Source organism: Tympanuchus pallidicinctus, unplaced genomic scaffold, assembly GCF_026119805.1.
Source record: "Tympanuchus pallidicinctus isolate F22 unplaced genomic scaffold, pur_lepc_1.0 scaffold4, whole genome shotgun sequence".
Classification (NCBI taxonomy): Eukaryota; Metazoa; Chordata; class Aves; order Galliformes; family Phasianidae; genus Tympanuchus; species Tympanuchus pallidicinctus.
Window position 1 is genome coordinate 855,341 of NW_026294758.1, and position 19,193 is coordinate 874,533.

The 19,193-nt window shown below is 44.9% G+C and overlaps 2 protein-coding genes across 3 annotated transcripts in view; one reads left to right on the top strand and one right to left on the bottom strand.

The window, feature by feature from the left end:
• The window catches only part of NCBP1 (nuclear cap binding protein subunit 1), a 32,293-nt gene extending 30,262 nt beyond the window's left edge, over positions 1-2,031 (bottom strand). For both annotated transcript variants that reach the window (XM_052701443.1, XM_052701441.1), the window contains exons 1-3: positions 1,872-2,031; positions 1,646-1,731; positions 1,162-1,262 (exon numbers count right to left, since the gene is read on the bottom strand). In XM_052701443.1, the coding sequence (XP_052557403.1) occupies positions 1,162-1,262; positions 1,646-1,731; positions 1,872-1,914 (230 nt within the window). In that variant the 5' untranslated portion in view covers positions 1,915-2,031. The remainder of the gene's footprint in view (positions 1-1,161; positions 1,263-1,645; positions 1,732-1,871) is intronic.
• Positions 2,032-2,055: 24 nt separating this feature from the next.
• Positions 2,056-16,827, top strand: TSTD2 (thiosulfate sulfurtransferase like domain containing 2). The gene is made up of 9 exons (XM_052701467.1): positions 2,056-2,194; positions 2,262-2,539; positions 4,055-4,163; positions 7,290-7,415; positions 9,728-9,833; positions 12,088-12,206; positions 12,845-13,003; positions 13,910-14,048; positions 14,947-16,827. The coding sequence occupies exons 1-9, from the start codon at positions 2,090-2,092 to the stop codon at positions 15,204-15,206; spliced, it is 1,401 nt and encodes a 466-aa protein (XP_052557427.1). The 5' UTR covers positions 2,056-2,089; the 3' UTR covers positions 15,207-16,827.
• Positions 16,828-19,193: the final 2,366 nt, after the last annotated feature.

Consider the following 19,193-nt stretch of genomic DNA (forward strand, 5'->3'; position numbering starts at 1 on the left):
TAAGCCAAATGGCAACAGCATAGCAGCTCAGAACTTGCTTATAATAATTTAAACTTGTTTCATGTGGAAGTAACAGAAAGTGTTAACATGACGTTGTTCTGTCCTGTGGTTAATACTTTCAACTTTTTCTTTTTTCTTTTTTTTTTTTTAGGAAAGCAGATGTCACTTGCAACTACATTTAAGTTATTTGCTTTTTATTTATCTCCAATTTTGAAGTCCTCTGGAGGTCTGGCCAAGCAATGTAATAGAATTTATTCAAAGACTTAAAATATTCTTTTAGATTCATAATTTAGATGTAAATATTAAGACTGCACAAGATCTACACATTTTACACTGTTAAGTTGGATCCTAAGCTTCTCGAGCCAAAACAATTGATTTAGGGACATGACAGGGGAAAAGAGAAGAAAATGCTGGGTCCTACTGTAAACAGCTTTCCTCAACCTCTTTTGTACATCTGTAGATTAACTCCATATTTGCAAATACATCTCACTGCTACAGGAAAAAATGACATTATTATATCAAGACACATTCCTAGCAAGCATATTTAAAACACGTACAATGCTATAACACCAGCTGCTGGAAAATTTTCCCTCTCTGCTTCCTTCACACTGCTCTCATGCCCTGAGACAGCCCCCTCCACAAGCCCATCCTCACATAAGGCTCCTCTGCTCCTGTTGCTCATTAGGGAATGAATAGAGCACTGCCAGCAGCACCCCTGTGTTCCCAAGAACAGGCTCATTAATCAGAGTACCACATGGCCACAGCAGAGAAGTAGGCCATAGGAAGGCATCAGGGCAGTAGATATTGGCAGCCTACAGCTTCAGTGCCTTCATTTCTTCAGGAAGCAGGGTGCTACCCAGCATTCTGCTTTTGTTGCTGCTGGGGAGCAATACAGAACAGCAGTTCTTCTGCTTGAAGCCCTACATACAGTTCATGTTAACGTACTGCAAGGGAATATCTTCCTTAAGTTACACTCAGAACTCAATGAGTTCATTCCTCCTATTTCTTCTGCTTGTAGGGAAGCCAATTTGATATGGTAACAGCAGCCAAGGACTAAAAGCCACCACAGATGCTCAGGTTGCCTTAAACACTTCAACTTACACACCCAACACAAAGAAAGCGAGCACCCCTCAGTCCCCCCCCGTTCTTCTGCATACATACACAGTACACAGAATTCTTAGTATCTTGCTTTTGTAATTTGGTAGATCAGCTTCCAATACACCAGCTAGGCCCTCCAAGTTGCTCTCCAGGGATGAGTTACTCTACAGAAGGCAAAAGAAAAAAAGACAAAAAGAAAATAATCCAACCTCAACCAGACAACATGAAGCCTGACAGAGAAACCACAGGGTAAGAGCATCGCCCACGTCAGCCTGTGCTGAGCTCAGCTCTCCCCGCAGCTCCCTTTAGGGCGAACGATCTCTGCCATCCGATCCCCCCCTCCTCCCGGCGGGGCTTCGGACGAGCCGAATCCCCAGCTCTGGGACCATCCCAGCCGTTCGGGAAGCGCAGACGGCGCACAACGCAGCGGCCTCTCCTGGGGATCCCGCAGCGCCCACAGTACACAGCACTGCGGCCGACGGCTGCTCCAGCATCAACCCCGAGCCGGGCGTTTTCCGCCCCGCCACCACGCGGCCGCCACTCCTACCTTCTCCCCTACTCTGCAGATGAGCGACTCGAGTCTCTCCTCGATCTCCGACGGCTCCGACGTCCTCCGCCGCTTGTGAGGCTGTCCTGCTCCGACACACCGAGCACATCGTTACCGCCCGCCGCTCATCAGCCGCCCACCCGCCCCGTCCCCCCACCCCAGCCCGTGCCCGCTCAGGGCTAGGCAGGGAGAAGCGCGGGATCAGCCAGCGCTCACCAGCACTCACCATCGCTGTCATCACTATCGTCGCTGTGCCGCCGCCGCGACATGGCACCGAGCAAGAAGCAAGAAGCGAAAAGCGAACCAAACCGGGCCGCGCCGCTCCGCGCCGCGCGGGACTAAGACGACCGCGCTCCTTCCCCGCCCGCTTCCGGCGGCTTGGCCTCCACTTCCGGTTCCGCTTTCTGTCGGGCAGCACTTCCGGGGTGGGGTCAGCGGCGGGAGATGGCGCCGGGCGAGGCGCAGCCCGGACTGGGGGCTGTTCCGCGGGGTGGTGCTGGGCCTCAGGCGGCCGCCGCTAGAAAGCAACGCGCCTCCGCCCGGAAAAAGGTACATAGGAGGCGGGCACGGGGCGACGCGCCACTACTGCCCGTGGTAACGGCCGGCTGTCTTGCAGGCGTTCTCCCTGTTTGTCAAGGCGAAAGAGGTGCCGGCCGCCTGTCCGGGTGGCGGAGCGGCCGTGTGGTGGAGGTGCTGCCGGCAGACGTTTCGCGAGCGCCGCGGCATCCACCGGCACGTAGGTACGCAGCATGGCGGGGACATCGAACGGCAGGCGACCGGGCCCGGGACCGCCGGCAGGGCGGTGTCCGCTGAGCGGGTGGGAGGACGGGATTGCGGAGAGCTCTGCGAGGCGCTGCCCGACACCAGCGGCCTCCACCGTGAGGAGCTGACCAGGTAAGGCCAGACATCTGGCGGTACTGCCTTTTTATGGGACTGATGGCTCTCCAGAGGAGGCCACAAAATGATCGGGGCTGCAGCACCTTTCCTATAAAGATGGGTTGAGGGACTCTGGGTTTGTTCAGCCTGGAGACAAGAAGGCTGCGGGGTGACCTCATTGCAGCCTTCAGGACCTAAAGGGAGCCTACAAACAGGAGGGGAGTCAGCTCTTGGAAAGGGGAGATAACAGCAGGACAAGGGGAAATGGTTTGAAGTTGAGGGAGGGGAGATTTCAGTTGGATGTCAGGGGGAAGTTTTTGACAGAGCGAGTGGTGAGGTGCTGGAACAGCTGCCCAGAGAGGCTGTGGATGCTCCTTTCCTGGAGGTGTTCAAGGCCAGGTTGGATGGGGCCCTGGACAGCCTGGGCTGCTATGAAATGTGGAGGTTGGTGGCCCTGCCTGTGGCAGGGAGGGTTGGAGATTCATGATCCTCAAGATCTCTTCCAACCTGGGCACTTCCACTCTATGATTTTTTTATGCCCATCCTGCAGAAAGTTTGCTGGCAGCTCTCAAGGCTCTCAGGGGCCTTCAGAGAATTACAGAATCACCAAGGTTGGAAAAGACCTTCAAGATCATGCAGTCCAACCATCCACCTGTCACTAGTAGTTCTCACTAAACCATGTCCCTCAACACAAAATCCAAACATTCCTCACCTCCAGGGTTGGTGACTCCAGCACCTCCCTGGGCACCCCATTCCTTCTTTCCTGCTTCCTTGAATCAGGACTCTCTCCAGGAGTCATTTGATTTATTTGAACTCTCTTGAATCCCATGTGAAACATGATTCCTGATGCTGAAATGATACTTCCTTTTTCGATGGAAGCTCTGGGGAAGCAGGCTGTCAGAGTGGTATGCCTTTCTAAAACAGGTCTGTGCTATTTGAGATATGGGGTTTGTGAAGGAGAGCAGCAGTAGGAAGAAGGAGAACAGCACAGTTTGCTCTGTGTATAAATATGATTTATATGAAATATAAATATATAAATATAACTCTTGCTTTCCATTTTGTTACAGGAATCTGAAAATAGATTCAGTTTTTTTGGTATATTTGTGATTCTGTTGTTAGTCAACATAAATACATGACCTGCAAGTTATCAAATAGAATGCATAGAGTTGCACTGATATGTTCAACTCAAAAATCTAACCATCTCTTTACCAGACATTTATGAGCCCCCTCTTAGCACAGAGAAATATCCCTCTCTTCACAGTGAGACTTTATTTATGTCACCACTTTTTGGTAGTTTGCACAGTTGTTAGCAAATGTTTTCAGGGAGGAAGCACAGGAAGACTAAAATTTTGTTTCATAAAAGCAAGCTCCAGTGTCCCACTAGTTTTATGCTTTGCTGTCTTTTTTATGCTTTAACAACAAAAAAGGAGAAAATCATCTGCTTTTTAAGAGGTTGATGCTAATGATGGATTTTTGTGCTTTCAACTCTAACATCCTTTTCCTGTTTGTTTATCTTTGCTATGTTCTGGGCAGCAAGGTGGGAGAAGTACTTCTGTATTACTGCTACTGTGAGGTGAAGGATCCAGAGAAACTCTGTGCTTGGCAAAAGGCTCTCTGCCAGCATCTGCATCTCACTGGCAAGGTAAGGTTTTAGGCAACAGTCCTATTCCTTACAGAAAAGCATGCTCTTTGTTTACTCCAGAATGATGTGGCTTGCAAGGCAGCAAGTGTTTTACACCGCAAGGTGCTAGACTGTTACAGTTTTGTTAAGAAAGGCATCCTGGCTCTCTAAAGTATCATGTAGAACACAAGTGCAGCACGGCATGCCCTGAAGGCCAAGCTGGACGTGCAGCACACAGAGATTGGGGTCTGCTGAGTGTGTCACTACCAGGTGCAGTGGTTAGGGTCATGGCACCAAGCTGTAATTTGGACTTGTTGAGAATGAGAAGAGAACAACTACTGGCAGCTTTGGTCACACCACCCCATAGCAGTGCTTGTTCTTGCATGGTATCTTTGTTTACTTTGAATCATGAGAACAACTTTTCCGTGTTGTGAGAACAGCCTTTCGCATAATGTGAGCGGATACGAGCTGAAGGACAGGAGGCTTGCATAAATGTAAGCTCAAGTACGAAATGTGGAGGCTGTGAAACTTGTGGTCAAGTGAAGATAAGGAAGTAGAATAGAGATGTCCTGTTGTTGAGGGTAAGATGGCAAAACAGATGCCTCAGCTCAATGTAACATCATTCACAACCTGTGTGGTCTACCTCCCCTTAAAAAATGTACAGCAAGAATGACTATTTGGCTTCATCTCACGGCAACCAGAGGTGTTAATTACTTATTGGAATTTTGTAGAATCATAGAAATGGCCTGGATTGAAAAGGCCTAGCTGTAAGCAGGGTCACCAACCAGCAGCCCAGGCTGCCCAGAGCCACATCCAGCCTGGCCTTGAATGCCTGCAGGGATGGGGCATCCACAGCCTCCTTGGGCAACCTGTGCCAGTGCCTCACCACCCTCTGGGGGAAAAACTTCCTCCTAAAATCCAACCTAAACCTCCCCCGTCTCAGTTAAAAACCATTCTCCCTTGTCCTGTCACCGTCCACCCTCCCCAACAGCCATTCCCCCTGCAGTTTATACACTCCCTTCAAGGACTAATTCTAGGCTCAAAAGCTGGTGTTCCCAAGGGAGGTAGACTTTTTCCGAGAGGGTAACTCAGAGCAGGCCACTACTTTGATATTTGACTTGTCTTCCTGAAGACTTTTCTTTCTATGCCAATAGTAGGAGACCAGCCTCTGCGCCCTAAGATAGGCCATAGTAGGTTCAAGTGCATTACTGCTGCTGGCAGTAAAAGAGATATCTTTTTAATTTGTTTGGATGTCTACAGTGAATATCTGCCCCGTTTACTCATCTTTAGATATTATTTTTTCTTCTTTTTTGCTGTCTAACGTCTCCTGTGTTATTTGTTTGTTTTCTTATTTTTAGTCCTTTACTTCCTGGTATGGATTTTTTTTTTTTTTTTTTTAATTGTGATTGTTCATGTCAGTTCCTTGTGTCTTAGCTGCAAAGAAATTATTGTGTGAACAGTGTGTTTGCTGTTGTGCAGGATGGACTGTAACATCAAAGCATTGGGTTTTTAATCTTCTTACCAAAGATCCTATTTTTCTTCTTTCTGTGCTTCCTATTTTTTTTTCTATTTCTGGGAACAGGAATTTTTCAGGGTATTCTAACTGAGCTAACAGATTTGCATCCTGTCTAGTGTTTTTCTCAGAGCTGGTGCTGTTCAAAGCAGGATGGACTCAGCGCTCTACATTCTATAGACCCAACCTTCCTTGCTCAGAAGGAATGAAAAGAAGGCATCTTCCGTATTCTACATCTGCAGAGTCTAGGGGTGAAATGTCCTGATGTACTGACTTCTTTTCTTTGGCCCAGTATCTTGTCTGGTGGTTGGATAGGGGAGGAGGAAGGTGCCTCTTTTTTTTCCCCTTTCCAAATTGGTTCAGCAGTTGCCTTTTCAAATGCTTTTTTTTCTCTCTTGTATTCAGCCTTTTTTTTTTTTTCTTTTTTTTTTAACTCCACCTCAGAAGTTTTCGTTTGTGTCAGTGGTGTAGGTAAAATGACTCATGCTGACATTTAGTGTTGCCTGCTGTATTGTACATTATCACATTTTTCTTTCAGCTATCTGAGTTGTTGAGCACAGTCCCACTACTCTTCCTGAAGCAGAATTTCAGTAGGAATTTGAATGCTGACTGCAGTATTTGCTTGTTAATTACAGAATCACTCAGGTTGGAAAAGACCTTAAAGATCATCGAGTCCAACCACAACCCAACCATGCTACCCTACCTCTGACAGCCCTCTGCTAAATCCTGTCCCTGAGCACCACATGCAAACGGTTTTTAAACACAGCCAGGGATGGTGACTCAGCCACCTCCCTGGGCAGCCCATTGCAGTGCTCAACAACCCTTGCTGTAAAGAACTTTCTCCTGATATCCAACCTAAACTTACCCTGGTGCAACTTGAGGCCATTTCCCCTCGTCCTGTCAGCTGTCAGCAGAGATCAGCCCTGCTCTGCTGTGGGCACCTTTCAGATATTGGCAGGGAGCAGTCAGGTCTCCCCTCAGCCTCCTCTTCCCCACACCAAACAGCCCCAGTTCCTTCAGTCTCTCCTCATAGGCCACATTCTCCAAGCCCTTCACAGCCTTGTTGCCCTTCCTTGGACCTGCTGCAGCACCTCAGTGTCCTTCCCGTACTGAGGTGCCCAAAACTGAACCCAGCACTCGAGGTGAAGCCACACCAATGTCAAGTACAGGGCAGGATGAGTTCCCCAGTCCTGCTCACCGCTCCATTCCTGATCCAAGGCAGGATGCCATTGGCCTTCTTGGCCACCTGGGCTCACTGCTGGCTCATATGCAGCCCATCAGGCAGCTTTCCAGCCACTCCTCCCCAAACCCGTAGGGTTGCCTGGGAAGAACCCTACCAGTTAACCGGTTGTCATTTCTCTGTTTATTGCTCAAACTGTCAGTCAAAAGACTGTCAGTCTTTTGAAACAGCTTGAAAGCAGTTACTGTTTTTTTCATTCCAGTTTTTGGTTTACTGTGTTTTATTTTCCCACTCAACTTCACTGTAATCATCTTTGTCTCCTTCCCTGCCTCATTAATCTCTTTTCCAAGCCTACTTCTGTGCTTTTCATCACCGAATCTTATTTTGCTCATTTTCACCACAGTCTATTTCTGCTGGTACTAAGCTATAGGCCTGTTCTTCTCTTGCCTTCTAGGTACGAGTTGCTTCAGAAGGAATTAATGGAACAGTTGGTGGAAGCAAAGTAGCTACCAATCTCTACATTGAAGTTATGCTTGCTCAGCCTGTCTTCAAAGACATTTTGTGTCGAGATGATTTCAAGGTATGAAAAACTTGTTTTCTGCATAGGCATTGTTAATGCAGGACATATTTAAGAAATGAGCACGCTGGTTCTTAATAGTATAGTTGATGGGAAAAATTCTGCTCAAACAGGCTTGCTCAATTCTCTTTATTTCCCCAAAAAATAGACAGAGGAGAGTCTTTGGCTTTCTTCATTCAAATAAAGAGAGAGTCCGCTAAGGGCATTTCCCTTAGGTCTCAAATTGTCAACAGCCTCCTTTATATTCCTATCTCCTGACTGTGTGATCCCTCTTCCTTTCCTTTGTCTGAAGTCCTTGGAGGTTTTAGACTTCCCTGTCTGCCAAACATGTGTTTTCCCTGATATATAATCCCTCCCCCTTTGTATCATGCATCACAAGTATAATTAACTCCAACTTAATGCTGCTCAGGGTGGAGAATTTAGTATTAATTAGCCTATTAAGCCTGCGCAGTAAGTCCAAAGTTCATAAGTTCAAGTTGTTGATCAACCTTTGTAACTTAAGCTGTATTTGGTGAGAGTTTACAAATAAGTACAGACATGAAGCAGAGAGGAATGTGCAAGCTTCCACGCAACTTGCATGCGAGAACAGCTGGTCCACAAGACTCTTTTCTCTCAATACTTCAGTGGCTCAGTAGTAGTTCTGCTCTCTCTGTGCTGACCTAAGATAGATGTTCCTAAACTTTGTTTAGAAATCTGCTGGTACAAACAGCAGTAGCAGTAAATGTAAGCAGTGATGGCATCAGTTGCAAAGTCTTGTGGGCTGTACACAAGTGAAGGAGGGAATATGCTTGTGTTCTGCAAGCATTTACTCTCATTTGAATGTCAAAACCTGGGCATCACAATCCATGCAAAGAATTCTCATGGTCCTTACCTGCTGTTTCAGGTGTTGTGCAGGCTTTGCTGTCCTTACAGGTGCAGTGTCAATTCTGTGAATTGGATGTTTTGTAGGGAAAAAAGGCAATATATCTATACATGTATGGGCAGAGTCAAGTTTTTCATCCTTACTGCACTTAGTGCATAACTCTACTTAAGCCTGAACATATATGCTGATTACTGTCTTCAGATGATAGTGGCAGCTGTGTGCACCATATGGCTTTTTGGTGGGCTTTTGCTAAACCTTCACTGCATGTTGTTTTTCTGAGGGGGAGAAAAGCTGCTTTTGTTTTTTTACTTTGTTTTTTTACTACTGTTTTCTTTTCCACACAATTTTACTTGCAGGGAGTACCACTTTGTTCCTCGTAAATAACTATTGAAAAGTGTTAGTGAGACTTGTGACTCAGATCCCACATAGAACTACAGTGCTGATTCAGACTTAGCATTTTGTGTATTGAGTTTGTATGAAACACAGAGGCAAACCTGACCTGTTACTGTGCAGTTGCAAAAACGAAATATAGGTGGAATTTTACATTGGAAAAGTTTGCAGTCCTGCATGACCTCTCCAGGCACCAGCACTCATGCATTAGCCCACAGTGGTCTTTTCTGTGCCCTAGTTGCTCTGCATGTCAAGTGAGTGAGTGTTTCAAGTTCCTGTGCCAAGAAGATGGGAACGAATGAGGGAGTGTTGGGCCTGTGGCTGTGAAAATACTCAGTGGCCACTGTAGTTGCTGCAGACTGATTTCTGTGAGAACTGGCAAAGTGCTGCACTTTCATCAGTGTGTTTGTATGTTTCTAAACCATATTTGAGGCTTATTCCTACATTTTGATCCTGTCCTCTGCAGAGGGTTGCCTACCACAAAGCGTTTGCCATGACCTCCAAAGGTTGAGTATGGCAGGGGGAACAGTCTGTAATTTTGAAGACTTGCACCTGGCTTACCTTGCACATGTCTTTTTCAGTACTGAACCACTGCAGTTCCCTTTGCATATGACAGGAGGCATGCCCATGCTTGCTGTGGGGGTCAGAGGATCAGAAGAGATCTGCAGGCCCAGATGCATCAAAATGGTCTGTCACAATAAGAGATTATTTATTTACCATGTCTGCCAGGGTCAGTAAGCTGGGTCATGGCCCTGACCTTCTCGTCATAGGTGTTAGCAATGCTGTTTCTAATTAAGAAAGAACAGTTTTCTCAGCCTTACCACTGCTTGCTGACACCTGCCAGATGGGGCCTGACACACATGCTGGGTGGTCACTGGGACTTGACTGCTGGTGGTGGAGCTGATCCTAGCTGACCCTAGGCCTCCGGATTTTGGCATGTTCTTTCTCTCAGCCACTGAGACATTTTCAAGTTTTAGTGCCATGTACAAATTAAAATAAGTGGATATTTTTGATCTTCACACCTGGAAACTGTAATGCATTATTCCTGTGTTTTATTTCCTAGAGTAGTGCAGGAGGAGCTCACTGTTTCCCAGATCTTCGAGTTGGAGTATTCAAAGAAATTGTACCACTGGGCATTGATCCTAAAGAAGTCTCTTACAAAGAAACTGGTAAGTCGATTTTGTGAAAAATAAGAGGATCTCACCCAGGTGAGAGGTAAATGAGAATAAGGTATCTGCACAAAGAATCACTTCCTTTTGCCTAGTGGCCAGGATGCATGAAAAAAAAAAAAATACAGAAATTGATTTCTTACTAATAGTCAAAATTCATGGTATAGGGAATTTGCTAGCCCAGATTTTGGTTTCCTGAGTGTTTGGCTGCTTCAGAGAGCCTAGAATTAACAGCTTTTGTTTGTAGCAAATTCTAACAGTTCAAAGGACATCAAGCAGTTACCTTGTTTTGGGAAGGTAAGAACTTCATTCTTTCGTCAGGGAGTGTCATTGAACGCCTGCTAAAGTCAGTGTAGACTGAGATGAGGTGTAGGACATAGGAAGGATGCTCAATTCCTGAGTACATTTATTCAGATTATTTTGTAGGTGCTTGTGACTGCTTAGAATTGATAGGTGTGAAGAGCTCCAGTGCTTTTATTGTCATTAGCACGTAGTCCTTTGGATCCAGTGGATTCTCTTGCTGTGGATGCAAAGACCTGCATTTATCTTTTTTTTTTCTAGAAAGTGCTAGAATCCTGCAGGAGCTCACTCTTGAGTGTATGTATCTTTCCTCATTCGGTACTGTTGATCTGCCCTTCTTTGTGTTAAAGTTAGCAGCCACACTCCTGTCTGTCACAGCACAGCAGAAAGAGCTTCTGAATCAGATCCATGACAGCTCCTGACACAAACAACGTTTGTTTTCTGCTTCCTGTAAATGTTTAGCATGGATTAAGACCTGTAAGAGGTAACTTGCTGGGTGTCTACTCTAAGGACGCTTATGTAGATGGTAATGTGTTGGTAAAATGATTTATATTTAAGATTAAAAGGTCTGGCTAAGAAGTTACTCAACAAGAGCATTCCCTTGAACCAAAAGCTAACAGTCGGTGATTGCTGCATTTCTCCATTTCTGAGCTTCAATAACACTGGATACTTCACCCTGTGGGCTGTGTCAAGAGCCATCTCTCTCTTATTCACCGCTTGATTACTTGCAATTGTGGCAGTTTAACAAGCCACTGAGGGAGCCTTTCTTGGGAGCCCTTATTAACAGTTATTTGTTTGGAAAGCATCCCTCCCAGGCATGGATACGTGGCTTTGTTAGCACTGGAGTGATTGTTTTCCTCACCCCGTACTTTTTTTTTCTGAAATGGTGCACTGTTTGAGTTTCTGCACTCACATCACAGACAACAGGGGAGCAGAGGGGGCAGCTGCTGGCCAAACTTCCTCTCATTTCATAAAGCTCCTCTGATCAGTCCTAAAGTGTGTTACTATGCATGTAACAGTGTGCAGAGCACTGAAAATACCAATTAGCAGAGCAAGTTTGGACTTCTTTTTCCACCAGTATTTTTTGTTGGTGGCAAATTTCTGCAGCATCTTCCTGTGACTTCCCCTCTTTCCAGTGTTTTTCTGCCGTTTTGGCAGGGGTTTTTTTTGTGTTTGTTCGTTTTTTCCCCATTTCTAGGCAGTTTACAGGGTGGGTAGGAGGCTTTTCACGTTCTGACACCATGTTTGTACTTCTCTTTTTTTATTTTTTTATTTTTTTTAACTTCTGTTTAACAGTATTTTGTGGAAATGGTTTCCATCACCTTAATGATTTGCTTGTAGGGTTATTTTTTATATATCTTTTTTTAATTTTTTTTTTATATATATATATATTTTTTTATAAAAGGGGTTTTAGTGAATGAAGCTTTTTGTATTCCAGTAAATTGAGAGTTCTGAGTTCTGAGAAACCTGAAAGCAAAGAACTGTAAATCCAGGTTACGCTTATATTAGTTTTCCATTTTGATCAACAGAGGTGAATTTCAGGTAAGATGTTGCTTCTCTGTAAGCTTCAGCACATCTAAATGCAATGAAAGATGAGCCAAGTGAAAGGAAACATATTTTCTTATTTCTTTAGAGTTCAAAGAGTTGCTAGGGGGATGTAACAAACACCGTACAGACAGGAAAGTATCTGCTGCTTTTTCTCTCATGTGGAACAGAAATAACTGGTTTCTTTGGAAAGTACTGTAATTGGAAACTGAGCATGGATAAGCTTGTCTGGATGAGTTGAAATGATAACTTTTTAGATTGTCACAGAAAAATTTCTGTTTTAGCTTTTAGTTGGAAATCCGAGGAGACTCTGAATCAGGAAGATCATATATAATATTATATTGTGGTTCTGATTCTCAAAACTTTGTGGTTTTTTTTTTTTTTTTTTTTCTTCCTCTTTACTCTGAAGGAATCCATTTAACCCCTCAGGAATTTCACAGAGAAGTAGAACATTATCTGTCTCAGTCCAGTCAAGGACAAAGTGATACCATCTTGCTGGATTGTAGGAACTTCTATGAAAGTAAAATAGTAAGTGTTTGCTTGCTTCTTGCCGTGTGCTACAGATGCTGCAGGGAAGCAGTCCACACCTGGGGCATGTAACTTTGCTGGGGAGGACTGATGACACTAACTGGAACGTGTGACAAGCTCAGCTCCGCAGTGATGGTTAGATACAGGCAGTGGAACCCCCAGAATGGAGCCTGCCTGGCAGGGTGCTTAAACATCTTGGAGTGTGGAAAAGACAAAGTGGTTCGTAGAACATGAGTACAGGATATTGGACAGTGTGAACTAAAATTAGTATAATTTGTAAGGATATTTTCCTTGTCCCATATCTCGCAAATGGGGTTGTCCCACTTTTTGTATTCCATTTTCCTGCTCTTCTGCACTGTTACACAAGTAGTTCATCCCCTCTGTGACAGTTGTGTTCTGATTAAATTCCTCGTTTATGCTTGAATGAGAAGAAACATATACAGAATTTTGTTAAAGATTTTAACAGCTATTTCGATGCATAAACGCAGTTGAGGAGCATCCTGGAGTAGGTGCAGTGTTGGGTGTGTGCAGTGACCTGGTTGATCTGACCCAAAATTAGTTATTTCCTCTAGTCTGAGACACAAGACCTTACCATGTAAGAGAGTTCATATTCACGTACCTAGATGATGTTGTTTCAGGGACACTTCCAGGGCTGTCTAGCTCCAGATATCAGGAAGTTCAGCTATTTTCCCAGCTACATTGATGAAAACCTGAAGCTGTTCAAAAACAAGCGTGTCCTGATGTACTGCACAGGAGGCATTCGTTGTGAAAGAGGCTCTGCTTACCTGCGGAGCAAGGTGAGATACCATTCTGAGTGTGGGAGGGTTGAGGAGTTGAGACTGCTTCAAGGGTGCCTGTCATTTATTTTGCTGGAAAATGCTTACAAAAATAAACTGCTCAGTGTGGGGAAATGTTTGTCTCACATCTGCTTCATGGTGCCTGTCCAGGACGCAGGCCTTACATTGCATCTCAGCACAGTGCGCTACAGTTGCAGGAGTGAAAATAGTAACCTATTTCTTGAGAAAAGGTATATACTTAGAAGTGCCTTGGCCATTTTAGTGGTCTTTTAGGAGAGTTTGAGAGCATTCTTTAGTGTTTCTGCAAGCTCTTTCTAGCTCTATCTTGTTGCAGCACAGCTTGAGTGTTTCATTGTGGTGCAAGTCAGTTTGTCAGTGATTTTTCCAGTGCAGTGGAGTTGGATCCGCACTATTCTGTTTGTGCCTTCCATCCCACTGTTGTCCTGGGTCCCATTCCTGTATAGAGCAAGAGAACAGAGCACAGGCGTGTTGTCCAGACGTGTAAACCTTGATTCTTTCTCTGCTGCACCACTGTGAATGTTGAGAAGTTCTGTTTCTGTCAACAACTCACTACACAAAACCAAAATGAGCAGTGTTTACAGAGGTTCAAGTGTTTGACATGTGGGGCAGCAAAGCTCCCTCAGCCAATATAGTTTCCAGCCTTCTTTCCTTTGTTTTTTTTTTTTGAGTACACTATGAAGCATACATTTTGAATTATGTCAACAAGCCAGCATTGTGAGAGCTGCCCTGTGGCACCAACTAGATTTTTGTGGTGCTATCTGAGGGTCACTGAGAAACTGCTTATTTTCAGTGAACCCCTAATGTCTTCAGATCTGCTTTTGGAACTCTGGCATAGGCCCACTGCTACTGTCTGCTTCAGCATTTCTGCTATTGTGCTTTGAACAGGCAGTGTGCAAAGAGGTCTACCAGCTAAAAGGTGGAATTCATAAGTACTTGGAGGAATTTCCAGATGGCTTCTACAGGGGAAAGTTGTTTGTATTTGATGATCGTTATGCCATTTGTTCCAATGAAGATGTCATCTCAGGTAAGACTGGATAACAGAAGTGCAGAAGGATGAGAAGTTGTTGCAGTGGATTCCACTGAGATGTCTAGAACATGGGGAACCGGACGTGTCTGTGTGTTCCATCTTCATTCTCTTTGATCTCTCAGTATGGTCACTTTTCATTATGATAATTAACTCTGTGGTTTTACTCTGTGATTTTATGATTCTGAACAGTTTCTTAATCTGGGCAGTAAAATGAAGCATCATGCAGAGCTGCTGTTAAGTGGAGGTGTCAAACAGAAGTGTCGTTACCTGCTTGTTTCCCACATGATCAGACTACGGTTGGCCAAGTGATGGAAGCATTAGAGTTGTGCTGTTCTCAGTTCAGCTGGTCTGTATTCCAGTGATCTCAGAGAACATCAGCATAGTCTGATGGGTGCTGGGAAGGTGGTAGCACTTAGTTGTTTCCATGCTTGGATGAAGCCTTCTGCAGCTTGCAGAAGTGATTCTTCAGTGATTTCTACTTGAAGTTACTAAGAATTTCACTTAGTCTTCTGGCTGTGGTCACTCTTCAGCTATTTCAAATGAAATACCTGTTGCTGTCTTCTCAGTTGCCAGGTACTCATTTGCCAAGAAAACAGAGGAAACCTGGCTTTAGCTTTCCTTTAGGAAGCTGTACTGCAGTCATATGTCTGATCATGTCTGATCTGAACTAGAGGAAGCAACAGCTTTTTCCTTGTGGTAGGGTGACTTTTTTTACATTAAAATCAGAAGTTTAAAAATGAAGTATGTTTTTAGAAAATAAAACAAGGGTGGGGAGACAGTACATAGCCACTTAAATGGGATTTCAGCCTCCCGATGCCACAGAAAACTTTCTGCATAAGGGTCAGATGGAGCAATGGGGGTCTTAATGTGTTTGGTTTTTTTTTCCTCCTTGCAGCATGCAGATACTGTGGGACGCTGTGGGACCAGTATAAACTCTGTTCCAGCCAGCACTGCCGGCAGCTTGTCCTGACGTGTCTGAGTTGTCGCCAGAAAGGTCTCACAGCTTGCTGTCCTCTTTGTCAAGAGAAAGAGCTTCAGGCGACCTCAGGGGCTCCAGGACAGGCACTAAAGGAGGAATGTGAATGTACAAAGAGGCGGCCAAGGGTACCCATTGAACATATCTCTCAAGGGACACGGGGCACAGGAGAAGATTAAGCTGTTTCATTAGCCGATCTGACACTCATGCTTATTTGAAGGGCTTCTAAAACCAAATCTATCTGTTACTCAACTGGATTACTAAGAAATCACAAGTCTTTTAGCTTGGAAAGTCTTGTTTATAACTCACTTTAATATCCTGAAAAAAAGTGCTTTACTTGAACATATACACCGGAGTGTACAATCTATTACTAGTGCTGCTGGATTCCTCTCCCTGCCTAGTCTTGTAGCCAGGCCTCTACCATGGGGATTTTTCAGCAGAGGTTGTGTGATGGGACACAGCTGCTCACAATTTGAAACAAACTGAAGGGACAAAAAAAAAAAATCCACTGTTCTTCTTCCATGATGGTGGATCTTTCTGACCTCTCCATTAATTATGTATTTGCTGTAATAGACAGTGCAAGCATTATGAAGACTGCAGATTTATGAGTATCTGGCTAAATCACCAGATTAGAGTTGATGGTATTTTCCACATACATACCCATCTGCACCTACCTCTTGCTTTACAGTAGTGAGAAGCAAAGGGTAGTGACATGAAGTCACAGATTTAATCCAGCATAAAAGCTTGAAAGCAGAGTAAGGATCCCTGTCACAACTGCAGCAAAGGCAGAGGACATGCATTGCACATAGGTACTGTCTGCCCAGCTGTACTTGCTTATGAAGTGTGGTATGGCCAGCAGAAGTGATTCTCATTTTGATGCTTTTGTCTGCTGTTTAATCCCTTTGCTTGTGAGTAAGTGGAATATCCACGACTCAGCTCTGCTTGCACTAGAAAGAAATGACAGCTTTAAGCATGTTGCTACTGAGACACAAAGAGAGGGGAGGACAGAGACTGTCATAATACCGGTTATGGCAGTGGAAGTGGTGGTGATGTGTGTGTGTAAATGTCTGAAAAAGCAATAAGATTGTTACCCACGTTAAACAACTCAAGATGTTGGGAGCATTTGTGCTTTGCAAATACAGGTGGAGACAGAACAAGGTTTTGTGTTGAAGTCCCTTCAACCTTTCCTTGTCTTTCTTGTGCTGGTGACCACGGGCCTGGATGCATTACTCCAGATGGGGCCTCATGAGGGCAGAAGGGAACAGTAACCTCCCTTGCTCTACTGGCCACCTCTCTTTTGATGCAGCCAAGGAAACAGTTGGTTTCCTGTGCTGGGTTGGAATTAGCTCATCTTTGAGGTCCCTTCCAACCCAGGCTGTTCTATGATCCTCATGGCCCACTCTGCCTCCAGGTTTAGCCTCTTTAATGAGCTCTCCTGCATCAGTGAGGACCAGATCCAGAAATACTTCACCCACTGCTGGTCTGTGTAATATCTGGACCAGGAAGTTATGCTGAGTACACTCTAGGATTGTGGATTGCTTACAACCTGCTGCCTTGTTTTCCCAGCAGACATCCAGGCGGCAGTTGAGGTGCCCCAACTGGATGAGATACTTCAAACACAATGCTTCTTGTAGACGATGTGAGAAGGCCTCATCAAGAGGCTTCCCTTGATCAGGAGCCTGTAGAAGACACCAACCACCAGATGCCCTTTATTGTTCTGGTCTTAAATTTTAACCCCACAAGCTCTCAACTTGTCCATGGTTGTTTTTCAGAGGCAGCTCTTTGCCATCTATCCATTTCTTAACGTAGAACGGCAACTCCTTCACCCCTCCTTCCCTGCTTACCTCTTCCAAAAAGCTTGTAGCCCTCAATTTTAGTGTTGCACTTGGGTGATTTGTCTCACCACGTTTCTGTGATAGCTATTAAGCCATGGTTTTCTAATTGCACCGTGGCTTCCATCCTACTTATTTCCCATGCCGTGAGCATCGGAGTGGACTTCAGCTTCTTCTCAGATTCCTCTGAGACAAATCTGAGGGCTGATTACTAGCTCTCCCATGTCACAGGTTGGACATGCCTGATCTATACTTTCTTTCTTTTGATTCTTTTATGCAAGGTCTGCGTGTGGAAATAACCTCTGCAAGGCTTGTAGAATTCTGTCTAGTGTTTCTGAGAAGTGGCTTAATAACGGGTAATGGTACTTGTGCAGGGGAAGCCACTGCACTTGTGATGCTGGAACGGTTTTCTGCATAGCCCTAAGAAAATCTTCTATTTTAATACAAGACTTTATACTGAGATGAGTGTCAGTGAAGGGCACGCAGGCGTATCAGCACCACAGGGTCCAACAGGTACTTCAGCTAGCTCATCAAGTAGAGTGCCCAACCGTGGATGTGAATCTTGAAAATTTCCTTCCAGCCTCTTCACCTGGCAAAAAGTACAGCTCTGATCAAAGTATTCAGGTCGTCATAAAGTACGAGCTCTGGAATCCAGTCTGCTGATGCCTTTGTTTACTGCAATCTCCCTTCCGCTGTATCCGCCATACATAAGTGCCAGAAATGTTAGTAAAACTGAGCTATGAATTTGATCTTGCTTACTGGACTGGACAGAGCAAGATCATCTGTCTTTGTCAAAGAAAATAATTGAAGGTCTCATCCAAGAGGCCTATAAACAAAGCTGTTGTTCGGATTCTCCTACCCATTTACTCGGGTGGTTGGCATCTTTTCTCCTAAAAAAGGCTATTTTCTTGCCACCTTGGCTATACCTGTTAGTGCCAGCGAAAATCTTCAGCAGAAGCTGGAGCAAGACTCTTGGTTCCCCGGTATCTTACCCCGCAAAGCTTAGCTGGCCAGTTCAATTCTGGTGAAGATTGGAATATTAATGGAAAAATATGCAAGTTGTACTTGCAGGACTGATCTAGAGCACTGGTGGAAGTGCTCAACTTGCATACAATACTGGAGATCCTACCTACCTCAGAGTCACCTGTTCTGGTTCTTGCTGCACTAAGGCAGAGGTGGAGAAGGGTTTGAAATGTGCAGACAGAGGTTCCCTCTGCTGCATATAGGTGAGGGGAAGGGTAAGATGCATGCTTAGTCCCGTGAGCAGCCTTTTTATCCTGTTTTCTGCATTGCTTTTCTGAGATTAATACAGGTAAGGACTTGCTGTGTGCTGGTGGTAATGCCTTAAAGAAGACATGTCAGTTCCAGGGTAGGTCAGTGAGGCAGGATTGGCTGCAGTCACCTAGTGGCTTTCTTCCTTTCTTGCTGGAGAGCTGCTAAGATGAAACAGTGATCCACTTGATCCTAAACATGTGTTTTGTAACTCCACTGCTGCACAACTTGATGCCTTTCATCGCAAAGCCTGGTGCTTCTCAACACAGCCACATCTCTGCTTCGCAGTGGTTGGCTCACTGATGTTCTCTGACATGCCTCTTCAGCAAAGCAGCTCTGTGAGAAAGACCAGCTGAGTTACCAGGGCTGGGCCCATCAGCCTAACTGTGTTTGGACTACATGGGTAATGTGGATGCTAACTCCAGCAGAACGGGAAAGGATGTTTCTTAAAAGGCTTTTGTTGCTGAAGACTAAACGCTGCTGTCACATCCATGACAGTGCTGCCTGCATCTCCTTGCGTGTCTGGGTTGCTGGGTACCATAAGGGTTCCCAGGGGAAGGTGTTCATGCAGTTCTGAAGTGGCTGGGGCTGGTGAGCCTATTCTATGTGTATCTGACTATAGAGCAGAAAGTATTTTCACTGTTGCTGTTGTCATGTGGTTGCTTTGGATCAATTGCTCTTGATAACAGTAGGAGACTTTAATCTCCTAGAGTCCTTTGCAGTCCATATTTGTTGTTCATAAATGCTTTGAGGCACCGGATAAGTCTACATTGATTCTTCTAATTGATATTTTCCTGCTGTTTCTTGTCCAGAAGCCTTTCCAAGGCATCCAACAGAAGTCCAAGGCCTTCATGTCCAAAACTGTCAGCCTAGCTGGTTAAAGACACACTCAGAGACTCGGGACAGTTAAGAAGCTTTTCTTCAGCTGTTCCAGATTGCAGTTCATGAATGTACTCTTGCTGAGGACAGGGCACACTCACGTTTACTGTTTTTCAGTCCATCAGATTTGGAGGGTGCAGAAAGGTACTTGTCAGCCATCCCACGTTTTGTGGACAAATCCTT